General features: G+C 38.1%; 1 protein-coding gene across 1 annotated transcript; it reads right to left on the minus strand.

Annotated features, from left to right (window-relative positions):
- Nucleotides 1-2,668: 2,668 nt before the first annotated feature.
- On the minus strand, nucleotides 2,669-12,224 carry slc26a10 (solute carrier family 26 member 10). Its single transcript, XM_041798346.1, has 18 exons — nucleotides 11,819-12,224; nucleotides 11,111-11,221; nucleotides 10,250-10,407; nucleotides 9,970-10,134; nucleotides 9,735-9,887; nucleotides 9,572-9,654; nucleotides 9,337-9,484; nucleotides 9,131-9,244; nucleotides 6,627-6,704; nucleotides 6,430-6,525; nucleotides 6,182-6,288; nucleotides 5,601-5,670; nucleotides 5,206-5,388; nucleotides 5,051-5,105; nucleotides 4,332-4,420; nucleotides 4,182-4,236; nucleotides 3,932-4,038; nucleotides 2,669-3,846 (listed from the first exon to the last, which is right to left on the minus strand). Exons 1-18 carry the CDS (start codon nucleotides 12,081-12,083, stop codon nucleotides 3,808-3,810), a joined length of 2,076 nt encoding a protein of 691 aa, XP_041654280.1. The 5' UTR covers nucleotides 12,084-12,224; the 3' UTR covers nucleotides 2,669-3,807.
- Nucleotides 12,225-13,129: the final 905 nt, after the last annotated feature.

Consider the following 13,129-nt stretch of genomic DNA (forward strand, 5'->3'; position numbering starts at 1 on the left):
AGACCAGACACCTGCAAACCAAGTTAACATATTTAATAAGATTTAAAAGGTTCATTTAAAAGTTTTACTTTTGAAACATATTAATTGCCCTAACAGCCCCTTGATGACACAGCTGCTGACAAATATAAAACCATGCAGTCTCTGAGGGTGTTTTATAACAACATAGTATTATTTTTATATAGTATATTCAGACAAAGTTTGATGGCATTTACCCTACAGTTACACACTGAACACATATTTCAAAATATATAAATATACAAAGTACTTTATAAAACTAATCAGTGCACTTTAAATGTATCTGTATTGCAAACAATAAACAGAAAGTAAATAAATAGAACTATAGTAATATTCCAGCATAAATGACAACAGAGGACAGATCTACAGAGGCCCTAAGAGGACAAAAATCCATGCATCTTATTTTATACTATTTTTAAAGATAAAGTACATGTCTGTTGTTTTCTTGAGGTTAATTTATTTTGCTTGTTATCCCAAGAAAACAATGCAGACTTTCCTAAGGTAATAAACAACTCCAGATTTTGGAAAAACAAATAAACAGAATAAAATAAAATCTATGGATGCATTTCCTCTTAGGGCTGTACAGACAAACTGATAAAAAATACAATAATAACAATAGTCTATAATTATCACATAATAATTATCATATCACAATTATCATATACATCTTTATGCTCTTCATTTACACTTTTTATTCTTTGTAAATTTTGACTTTGCATTGTTGAATTACAGTACCTACAAAAAGTATTCACTCCATTGGATGTTTTACCCTTTGATTGATTTCATAAATTAATCAGGGTTTATAACCACTTTAATGTCAATGAGAAACATATTTCTACAAAGTAATGCCAACTGAATAAAAATATGTAGTGTTCAATCACTGCATAAATATTCACCCCTTTAAGGTGACTGACCCAATTCAACTGAGGCCCAGCCACTTGATGCCAGTAGTCTCACAATTACAGAAATGTGGATCACCTGAGTGCAGTGAATGTGTCTCAAGTGATAGTAGAATAGACACCTGTGTCTGGAAGATCCAGTCACTGGTTATCAGTATTCCTGGCTACCATTACACCATGAAGACAAAAGAATACTCCAAACAACTCGGAGAAAAGTTGATTGGAAAGTATTCATTGGGAGTTGGATACAAAAAAAAAAATCCAACGCACTGTACATCCCTTGGAGTTAACTCAATCATCAAGAAAAGGAAGTGATATGACGTATAAATCTACCTAGATCAGGCCATCCTCACAGACCTCACAAAGTGACTGTGCATGAAAGAGACTAGTGAGACAGGCCACCAAGACCTCTATGACTACTCTGAAGGAGTTACAAGCTTCAGCAGCTGAAATGGGAGACTCTACATGCAACAACTGTTGCCCAGGTTCTTTACCGTTCAAAGCTTTATGGGAGAGGGGCAAAGAGAAAGCCACTGTTGAAGAAAACTCATATTAAATCTGACTAGAGTTTACCAGAAGACATTTGGGTGACTCCATGGTCAGGTGGAAAAATGTTATTTGATCTGATGAGACCAAAATGGTGCTTTTCAGCCATCAGACAAGACGCCATGTTTGGTGGACACCAAACGCTGCACAGCACTATAAACACCAGAGGTGTCAAGTAACTAAGTATAAATACTTGGTTACCTTACTTAAGTAGAAATTTTGGGTATCTATACTTTACTGGAGTAATTACTTTTCAGCCGACTTTTTACTTCTACTCCTTACATTTTCACGCAATTATCTGTACTTTCTACTCCTTGCATTTTAAAAAGCCTCGTTACTCCTATTTCATTTCAGCTCGTTTCCATTCCAGCTTGTCATCGTTCAAAAAAACACAAATAAAAAACCCCAAAAACTATCCAGATAAGTCGCGCCATCCAGATAGAGTGAATTTGATTGTGGTTGGATGAGAAGTATAAACATAATACCATTCTGACACCCTATTGGTTTGTACGCGATCCATTGCACCTTCAGACATGACACAAATCACGTCACACTCCAGCAAGGAAATATCAGACATATGTAGCCTAGTACGAAGATGTCCGTAGCAGAGACTCAAGAGAACCTGAGTGAAATGTCCCAACCAAGCACTAGCGAGAGGGTTAGTAGTACACATATATGGTTCTTGAATGTATTTGCATTGTACTAAAATGCATTCATTTTCAATGGGCATAAATGTGGCTGAAACAGGTGCATCCCAAGTTTTTCATCATTAACACTTTAATATAACATTGTAGTCATTATGGACTTTTATACTTTAATTAGTTTTGAAACCAGTACTTTTACTTTTACTTGAGTAAAAAGCTTGAGATGATACTTCAACTTCTACAGAAGTCTTTTTAAACCCTAGTATCTATACTTCTACCTGAGTAATGAATGTGAATACTTTTGATACCTCTGATAAACACACCATCCCCACTGTGAAGCACAGTGGTGGCAGTCTTCTCAGCCATCAAAAACCCTGGAAGGCTTGCAAAGGTAAAGTGTAAAATGAAAGCAGCAAAAGATTGGAAAATCCTGGAGGACAATCTTATTCAGTCTGCAAGAGAACTACAGCTTGGGAGCAGATTTACTTTCCAGTAAGACAATGACCTGAAGCATACACTGAAAACTACACAGAACTTTTTTGCCTTTGACGTTAAATAGAGGGTTTGTTTTTTGGTTTATTTTGTGAAAAAAAAAAATCACATTGTCAATGACTGATTTATGAAATCAATAAAAGGGTAAAACATCCAAGGGGGTGATTATTTTTATAGGCACTGTATCAGCTCCAGGGTGCGAGCAGCAGCTTTCATAAAAAAGTGGTTAACCCAAAGGCAATTTCAGACCGTTTTTTGAAGCCCCCCCCCAACCAATTTTTTCTTAGCTTTCCTGAAATATAAGGAAATTTGACCTTCAAGATGTCATGATTTTATTTTTGAGCTTTAGTCTGGATTATTATCTAATTCTAATTTATAATCTTGTAAGACAGATGGTTTAGATCTCTTGCTTGCTCACCAACACAATGACTGGTTGTAAAGTAGTTTCCAGTCTAATATTAAAGGGATATTTCAGGGTTTTTGAAGTTTGTTTGTATGAGGTGGCTATAGTAGTGGCATTAGCCTCCAGTGATTTCTGTAGAAGTTGCTCCGGTGGTTATTACAACCTTAGAGAGATCTGGGGCATAAGGGCTGTAGATGGGAATGTTTTATCCGTGTTTACCAAGTTTTATGTAAAAATAGAGCAATAAAATTTTTCAAAATTACCTTATTATTAAGGTAATAGTGTTAAAAAATTTGTAAGACAATAAGCAGCACTTACTATGATGCTGAATGGCTGGTAAGGTAGCGTAAACATGATAACTGACTATCAATAGCACCTATAGGAAATAAATACTTCTGCAAAAATAATGCATTCCAGGTTTCATCAAAAACATCTTGGGGCTGATTTTTGGTGTACAACTCATGTGACTTTTGTTGTGAGAAAATATTTTTGATATTTAATGAAATGTGGGGTTAGGTAGGAGTACTGAAAACATGCAAGGACCTCTAGCCTACTGGTCACATTTTTTATGAGCTGAGCACCCCTAAAAAGTCGGATTTTTTACATTCCCCTGGGTTTACACTATAATGTAATCATGATGTTATGCATGATATAGTGCTACAACAGGCTACTGCTTCTTGGAAACTGTCTGGTTTGGAGCAACAGCTGGAGTGTTGAGAGACGAGGAGTCAGGTTATATAACACACTGATGCCCCTGCCTGTTTTGGACCCAGACATCGCACTGATGACTCATCCCTGTCCTCCTGCCTCATACCCACACAGTAGTGTTGTTCTCTGGTGTTTTTTCCTACAACACACAACATTATCATAATTTAATCAAGTTATTACAATGCAATATGTTTGTATATGTGTGAGAAAGTTTTCCATCTTACCCTCTGCTGCTGAATATACATCACTGCGTCATGGACTGTGACGAAAATGTGTTGAGGGTTCATGAAGTTCATTAGACCGCTCGATGTCAGGATCTTCAAGACGTTTTCTAAAAGCACAGATGCTATTTATTATTTAAGGCAAAGAATTGTCAGGTACTGTACGTCCAATCGTTTTATCAAGAAGAAAAAATGTCCATAAAGAATCAAAAACATGCATAAAAACAGGACAGTATTTGTTTAGATACTTTACCATTGCAGTTTGCAAGATACACATGAACTCCAGCCTTCTGGCATTCAGTGCACATCTTTGAAAGAGAGAAAGAAACGATGCATAAATTGAGATTTATTTAATATGAACATTTGACATAATTTGCATAATGTTTTGCTTCGGCAGGCTTACCTGTGTAAACAGTCTTGCTCCAGCAACATCAACAAATATTACACTGCTGCAGTCAAGTAACACTGCCTGAACATCGCTCTCGGAGGTTTCTAGAGAAGAAGCAAGAGGAAACGAATCACAGGCTTTTTTAAAAACATGTCTCCAAAATCATTTTTAAAAAATGTCATTTTTATGGCTGAGTTATTGTGGTATGTCCAGTGGTGTAGTGGTGCTTGCAGAAGTTGGTATACTGTTAATTATGTCCCCACTTTCTAAGCAATAAAACCAGAAAAGCATAAATGACCTGTGATAAAGACTACTCTTATTTAACTAGTTTATCTAAAATTTGGCTTTTTTGTATTTGCACATAGACCTCCAACTTCTGCTGCTTGACTTCAGGTAGTAAGGATCATTATGAAAACTGTGATGAGGGGCACAAGCTGATGGGAAGTGGTAGCAGATTGGCTGTGTGATTTGCTTACCTAGATATTCTTATACCTCTTTAACCAACGAAGGTAATAATGAGTCTTAGCTAGTCAGAGTAAGGTGGGTAATGCGTTCACCATCCTTGCAAAAAAAATGTGGCTTGCTACTGAATAATGATCATCAGAGATGATTTAGAAGTGGATATACGTACCTCTATGGAGGATAAAACATAACTCTGTATATCCTACACTACACCACTGGATATGCAACTGTGTGCATACACAACAGCAAACAACAGCTTTTGCATAACTTACCTGATTTAAAGAACTCATTTTCTGAGGAGAATGATGTGTTTGCAACGCCTCTTTCCTAAACAATGATGAAAAAATAAGACCTTGTGTTATACTAGACTGTAAATTGTGAACAGTGAATTGTAACTCATCTCTTTAAGTAACTGCATCAGTTGTACCACAGTGTTGATGGTGGTCTCTCTTTCTCGTTTCTCCAGGGCTTTCCTGGCTTTTTCTCGGCTGCGTATCTTCTCTGGCGTCAGGCCCAGCAGCCTGCTCATCTCCTCTCTGAAGAAGCTGCGGTTGCCGTAGTAAATTGGCCCGTTGTAAGTCAGGATCTTCACTCCTGGCACTTCATAACACTGGAAGAAAAAAAAGGGCATTTTCTTTATTTTAGGATAGGCTGCATTGTCTGATATCATAATTTTAAAGTTTTGCAGGAAGAAATGTTGTACATTTTTATGTCCCAAAATCAAGGCATTGGTCTCAGTTACCAAAAAGTCTTTAATTTGCTCTTTCATGGATATTACAAAATGTTTATAAAGCTTTAGCATTTGGAAAGGCATCCCCTCACCTTGCTGTGGTTCTCCAGGGGTCTGTATATTTCTGTGTTGCTGGCCCGACCGAGAACTGAACAACCAGCCCTGTTGAATCATGGGATATCAGTATTAATTTAACCTTAAGCAAAATATAATACACACAGACAACCAAGCAAGGGGTGATTCTGTGTATTTCTGTGTCTGATCCTGATGTTAAACTCCCTTTTTTTATATTCCTGTAGGGCAAGCTATTAAAGATTTCATGTTTAAAATCTGAGTGAAAAATTGACCACAGCAAAAACGACTCAAAATTTGACCAAAAAGTCACGACAACAACCCTGCAGAAAAAATTGGAACAAAAAACGGGTGGTAATGACTTATAATCTAGCAATGCACAAAGCCAGAAATGTCACAAAATGTAAGGAGAAAGTCCTTACTCGTTGCCAAATTTGTGTGAAAAATGAACTATGTCAGAAACAACCCGCAATTTTATGAAAAAGTCATGACTGCAGACCAGTCTCCAAATTTAAGCTGAAAATCTACCAAAAAAGACTCAAAATTTGGCAAAAAGTCATGGCAGTGACTATTAAAATGTAAAGTTTCTTACTGAACATACCTCTGAGTGCGGCAAATGACAGTCATCATGGAGAAAACCACTCCGATGGCGAGGCCTAGGTCAACATTCAGGATCACTACGGAGAGCCAGGTGACAACCCAAACCATCTACACAAAGACAATGACGTGTTGTTACATCAGGATAAAATAATCAACAATAAGGCTATTCTTGCCAAACTATCAGGGTAGAAAGGAGCCTGCAGCCCTATCATCAATATCTTCTATATCTATGGTAGTAGAAGCTCTTACAAAGTCCATCTTGCTGACTCTCCACAGCTCGGGTAAATCCTGAAACTGCAGGAACATCTGCCTCAGACTGGTCACATTGATGCATGCCAGCACTGCCTGGGGAGAGAAGAAAATTATGAGGAAAAAGTGTGAGATATGTGCTCCGTCCCCCTGTCTCTCTCTCTAAAACAAACAGAAAAACACACATTTAAACACACCTTGGGAAGGAAGTAGAACAGCGGTCCAATCAGCAGCAGGACGATCAGAACGACCAGACTGGTGAACAAGCCGGACAGCTGCAGGAACACACACAGCACACACTTGAATTACATACCATATCTATATGTATTAAAGGGAGGTTGTGTAGTAATTCTAAAAGCAGTTCATACATTTCAGTGCTAGAATTGTTCATTGTTGTCATGTAAATGGTGGATGATATTGGCTGTGCCATTCTGTTACTGTATCTCAGTCATGTTTTGTGCTGCTAACCACGAAAAACCACGACTATTTTCTGACATCAGCTATGCAGAGCTTAAGCATCACGTGCCCCCCCCCCCCCATGCTTCCATAACACCGCAGCCTAGCAAGACATTTCCAGACATTTCCAGATAATCCAGATGGACTGCTCCATAACGTTTGTTCACTCAATACTAAACCACCGTCTTCGTTCCGTGGATCAGACTTCACATTATGAGGGAGAAAAGCTGCTCAAGTAGCCTTCCCTGTTAACACCGCAATCCCAAAATGCTTTGCAAGTAGCTCATTGTGCCAACCAGGAAGGGCACCTAACAGATCTTCTCCCTCATCATGTGAAATTTATGTATGAAATGAGAGTTGGACAACCTACCTCTTAAAATCAAAATGCCCCCCATATTACCCACTTTTCAATCACATCTTAAAACGTTTTTTTGGCTTTTAACTAAGAGTGACAGTTGTGTGGTCTCTGTCCTTATATGTCTTTTATTTTCTTAATCCCTGTTCTTTTATAACTTATATTGGTTTTTAAGTCTTTTTATTATGCACTATAACTTTACTCTCCCTTTCACTGTGCAGCATTTTTTGAAAATCACAGATGTTTTTTAAACATGTAATATATATGAGGTGGATTGGATTGGACTTGAATAAAGTCCTCAATTGAATTGGAAAAAAATACACATTTTACATAAATATAATTGTGACAGATAATGTTTTTTAGATTTGAAAATGTTCACTCTATAATAAACAACCTGAAAGTTATCAGAAAACTGTGTATAGCTGCCAAAGAGGGAAATAATGACAGAACTGAGATAGTCATCTTGTCTAAGGAAAACTACTACTGTATTTAACAATACAAGAAATATAAATTTTAAAACCAATCCTCTTTTCAATGAGCCTTCAGAAAACCACAAAGAATCATTTTTGAGACAAGTGACATATATAAATGGCCCTAAAATGACCTTTAAAACATTTTTATATGTTAGAAATATGTATTTTGCTGACTTCAGGCCAAAACCTTGTATCTCTAACCTGACACACCAGATGGATGTGTGAAACACATCCATCTGAGAAAGCTTCAATAGGAAATGTTTGAGAAAAGGCAGAGGCTTTGAAAAATACCTGGAGTGTGACTGGATGAACATTCTGTCTGTCACATCTCGGGTCAATAAGAGCAACAAAACACGTTAAGTAGCAGCTATCAAGCTGCACGTGGGATAAGCATGTAAGTACTTGACTTTTGTCGTTTTTGAAAAGAAAACAACTCACTGCTGTTCTTTGTTCTTCTTTTAACGAAGAATTGTTGTCAAGTTCTGATAAAACTGGCACATTAGCAGCATCCACGCTAAGCTTTTCTGCCATAATTGCACCAGCCTCTTGCTCCTGCTTGCATATGTCACGAATCTGCAGTGCCTGAAAGTACTGCCCTGCGACACTGATTGGTCCTGTCACTTTCTAACCAGGCCCAAAAGGTTCAGATGGGAGCTTAACAAGATGCATTCGCCAGTGAAAAGCAAGGTTATCATATCTCCATTCATCATGATTTTAATCTTTCTTTTTTTTTTATAAACCAGTGCTATTGGTCACCCTTTACATCTGTCAGTGGGTTTTAACAATCCTGAGCAATGAAAAGTGTCAAAAAGATGCTAACTATCCCCATTCAGCATTAAATTATTTGAAAATTCAAGCATTTTTTTCCATTGAAAAAAGCCTGAAAGTGGTGGTTTTGGAGATATGTTTTTGGCTGATGCCAGCATTTTGTAACTGTAATAAACCTTGTTTTCTTATTTTTTTTTTTTTAAAGAAAGGAAAAGACCAATTAACTGTTTTTTGTGATGCATTTCAATATTAAAGCAAAACAGTTGGATCACTCTGGGAGGTATGTTAACAGTGATGACTGTTCCAACATCTAATGTCATTTCAAACAGAATAATCAAAATCTGGTGGCTTTTTTCCATCTATTTAGAGCACAACAAGATAAGTATAGAGGTTTTGTTTGTAATATTCTTAGACAGTTGGAAGTACATTTTTTCATTAGGTTGTAAGTCATATTGACTAGATTTGGGGGACTCAGAATTAATTAAATGCTCATCTCAACTTTTTGGACTAGATAAATCTTGTGAATTATAACACACATATTTAATGCAAATGTATTAAAAGGATGCTTCTTTTCTGTTGATTATAGAAAGCCTCCTGTCTTCTGTGACACTAGAGAATAGGCAAAGAAATCTCTGCATCTATTTTCTACCTGTGTGTATCCACCAGCGCTCTCCAGTATGTTAGTGGTGGCTAAAGTGGCTGAGCTGGGGAAGCAGGTGAAGAAAGATGACACTGTATTGGAGACACCGTGAGCCAGGAGCTCCTGAAATTAAACACAGATTCAGTGTAAAAAGTTAGCATTTATCGTACATGAAACATCTAAATGTTTACATGCTATATTATGAAATGCTTTACCTGGTTTGGATGTATGGAATAACCATGTTTGTCTGCATAGATCATCGCCAGAGAGACTGACACAGCATAACCAACAAACGTGATGGCTATTGTGTCTCCTGCTATGTCAGGGAAAGTGTGCAAAGCGGGCATCTGTGGCCTGGGGAATCTAAGGGCAGAGGAGTTAAAAGTTACAGCTGATTTCAAACTGCTTTCATACTTTGATAATTTATCTTTTTGAGGTCTCAAAGATTACCCAGCTGGGATGTGGCCAACTATCTCAATGTCATAAGTGGTGTCCAGTGAAGAGGCATAAGCAACACATGTAGCAATGATCACCTGCAAAATAAGGCATGAAATCATCACTTAAAGCCTGACAATCATGCTGTTTATATACATTATTAATCCTGTTGACTTACTGTAAGGATCTCCACTGGTATAGGTGTCCGCAGGCGCTGCCGGTAACGCATGTTGATCTCCTTCACTGGCACCAGGACAGCCAAACAAACCAAGGAGATGAGCAGCTCAGCCATGTTGGTGTCAGGGAGATTCTCCATCACAGATGCCAGAGTCTGAACACATGACAGTGAGCTATGTTTGCACATTAGCAAAATTAAGCAAGTTGGATGAGACTGGTTAATAAATACTGCTGACCTTGAAGAGGGAGAATGTCCCAGTGTATCGTTGGAGCCGCAGCCCCAGCATGTTTTGCAGCTGTGAGATGGTCACATGAAATGCAGCAGCGCTGGTGAACGCTTTAACAATAGGCTCAGACAGATAAGTGGAAAGGAAACCCAGCTGAAGGCCACACATACATAGCTGAGGAACAAATGTTTGAATGATTATAATCTGCATCAGGAGAATCAAATCTGCAATTGATGAGAGAAAATTAATTGCACTTTTTGTTAACTTATGAATTAACCTTCCTTCTTACCATAATAATTCCTGAGAGAAGTGCTACAGCTGAGGCCACTGCAATCCTCTGGCCTTCAAACTCTGCAGCTTCAGGGGAACTGGAGTTCAGCTCCAGAGGAGTGGGAACCAACTGCTCCACCACAGAGCCAGTCATCAGACTCACCACTGCAAAGGTACCTGAGAGGAGACCAGCAATTATTTTAGTAACAAAGCACAGCAATGTGCACAAAATAATGGAGCTATCATCTATAAAGACAATAAAATGAAAAGCAATGATATAAAAGTAATGTTTTCTGTTCCCCTAACAGCAGTGGTTCTCCAATGGTTGGGCATCAGGACCCACCACCTCCTCTTGAATGTTCAATTGCGACTCACATTTCTAAAAAATTTCAACATATCATTTTTTTTCAACAATGCAAATTTTGTTGGTTTCTTATTTCAAGAAAATGTGACTGAACAAAAAAAACAGGATGATCGTGTCATTGAACCTTTAATGTAATATTCACACATACATTGTATTATATTCCACTTGCTAGGATAGGTGCAAATTTGTATTGTTTTCTAGAGATTTTAAGAACATTAAATTAAGGAAAGCAGTTTCGTTTTCCTCAGAAAAAGGGTTAAACATGTTTTACCCTTTTTCTGAGGGTTAAACATGTTTGGATCTCAAGAAAATGACCAAAGTGTGCTTGTTTTCACGGAGTAAAAGGTGATCTATGGATGCATGTTGGCTTAGGCCTTTTGTACACCAAGGACTTTATGCCACAGTTTTTCTCTGTGACCCACTTTTGGGTCCCGACCCACCAGTTGAGAACCACTACCCTACAGAATATACTGAAGGGTGTAGACTTTATGCTATTAAAATGTCTTTATGTCTTACCTGTTGACACATGTCGACCTGTGCCAAAAAACATGTAAAGGACCACAGGGAAGAAGGAGGTGTAAAGGCCGAATATTGGAGCTACAGATGTGAGTAAAGCAAAAGCCATCCCTGTAGAGGGAAAGACATGAAAATGAGCAGTTTATTAAAAAAAATGTTTATCCATTCTCAGAAAACTAGTTAGTGCCTATGTTTATAATGTAGGCTTTAAAGGCTCATTTATATAAATTAAAGGCTACTTATGAATGTGATTTAGCCTGCACCAAATCAAAATCTTCATGTGCATTTATAAGTATGTACTCTCTGTTAATAATTTAAGATGTCGACTTAACTTTAACAATAAAGCAATTCTCAAATTCATGAAAAATTGTAACTTTTTATTTCTTAAATTGTTAAAATACCCAGGTGTTTATATAATCAAGCCTGTTATTATTGTTATTGTTACCACTTCAACCTCGTGTTGTTGGTTCTTAATTCAAACAATTAATTAAAAATACAGCAATCATTTTAAACAGATACTGATGACGTATTTACGAATTATTTTCTCAGTGGATTTCTATTGGTTCTCCACAAATAGCTAATATCACAATAAGCTAGGCTACAAGAGTGTTGTCTCGCAGAGCTCTTTAACTAACTATAGTGTAGTTTAATCACTTTTGTGGGCTATGTAAATAAATGTGTATTCACTCTTAAATGACTTCCCCCTACCTTGAGGAATGTGAAGAATGCCAACAGTAAGTCCCGCTATCGTGTCTCCTAATATCCATTTCTTGAGTCTGTATCTCGGCAGCCAGCTGAAAATAGGGATTCTCTCCTTCAACAGGTGGAGGCACGCTCGCTTTGAGCACATGCACCTCCCGGCGAGCTTCTCCCGCAGCCGCAAACTTCCACTCGCGCTATCATCGGAGCCGTAGGCCTGTTTGAAGCGGTCCTCCGTGTAAATATTCCTGTACACGGCCACGGAAGCGCTCATACTGTCCCTGTAGAGGTGAGTGATGATACACAACCATGCACGCGCTCTTGCCGAGTCAGTAAAAGTGCTGTCTGATGAAATACATTTATACCAGTGTCTGCCCTGACCCGAAGAGACATTGCATTTTCCTGTCAGCCTCTTCTTAGCCAATGACATGCCTCAAAGCTCAGCCTGTTTTGTTACAGTGTTCAACAACTTTTTCACATCTTTGTCCTGCCTCCAACATCATAAAGGTGTGCTCCTCCACTGTTTTTTCCCTATGAAATTCCCCAGGGTCCTACTGCTAAAGGGGCTTTCTCTAAACAGAAGGCAGAAAGTCATTTTCTAGAAGTCCCTCCTTCCAAGAACACACACATACAGGTACATCTCAAAAAATTAGAATATCATGAAAAAGTTCAATATTTTTGTCACTCATTTCAGACAGTGAAACCCATATATTATATAGACTCATAATACATAGAGGGAAATAGTTCAAGCCTTTATTTCTTCAAATGTTGATGGTTATGGCTTACAGATAATGAAAACCCCAAATTCGGTGTCTCAGAAAATTAGAATATTACATAAGATTAATTAAAAGGGATATTTTAAACAGAAATGTCAGGCTTCTGAAAAGTGAGTTAATTTCTACGCACTCAATACTCGGTTGGGCCTCCTTTTGCATGAATTACTGCATCAATGCAGCGTGGCATGGAGGCGATCAGCCTGTGGCACTGCTCAGGTGTAATGAAAGCCCAGGTTGCTTTGATAGCAGCCTTCAGGTCATCTGCATTGTTGGGTCTGGTGTCTCATCTTCCCCTTTACAATATCCCATAGATTCTCTATGGGGTTAAAGTCAGGCCAGTTTTCTGGCCAGTCAAGCACAGTAACACCGTGGTCATTGAACCAGCTTTTGGTACCTTTGGCAGTGTGGGCAGGTGCCAAGTCCTGCTGGAAAATGAAATCAGCATCTCCATAAAGCTTGTCAGCAGAAGGAAGCATGAAGGTCTCTAAAATGTCCTGGAAGATGGCTGTGTTGACTGTAAGCTTCAGAAAACGCAGTGGACCAA

The sequence above is a fragment of the Cheilinus undulatus genome, linkage group 11, assembly GCF_018320785.1.
Source record: "Cheilinus undulatus linkage group 11, ASM1832078v1, whole genome shotgun sequence".
NCBI classification, from domain to species: domain Eukaryota; kingdom Metazoa; phylum Chordata; class Actinopteri; order Labriformes; family Labridae; genus Cheilinus; species Cheilinus undulatus.

What these genes read in the sequence shown, in the direction of transcription:
- slc26a10 (XM_041798346.1), bottom strand. Translation starts at nt 12,083, where the DNA reads ATGAGCGCTTCCGTGGCCGTGTACAGGAATATTTACACGGAGGACCGC. An exon ending in GAGCAAGACTGTTTACACAG is followed by an intron (nt 4,237 to 4,331) that starts GTAAGCCTGCCG and finishes TCTCTTTCAAAG; the next exon opens with ATGTGCACTGAATGCCAGAA. An exon ending in TGTATATTCAGCAGCAGAGG is followed by an intron (nt 3,847 to 3,931) that starts GTAAGATGGAAA and finishes TGTGTGTTGTAG; the next exon opens with GAAAAAACACCAGAGAACAA.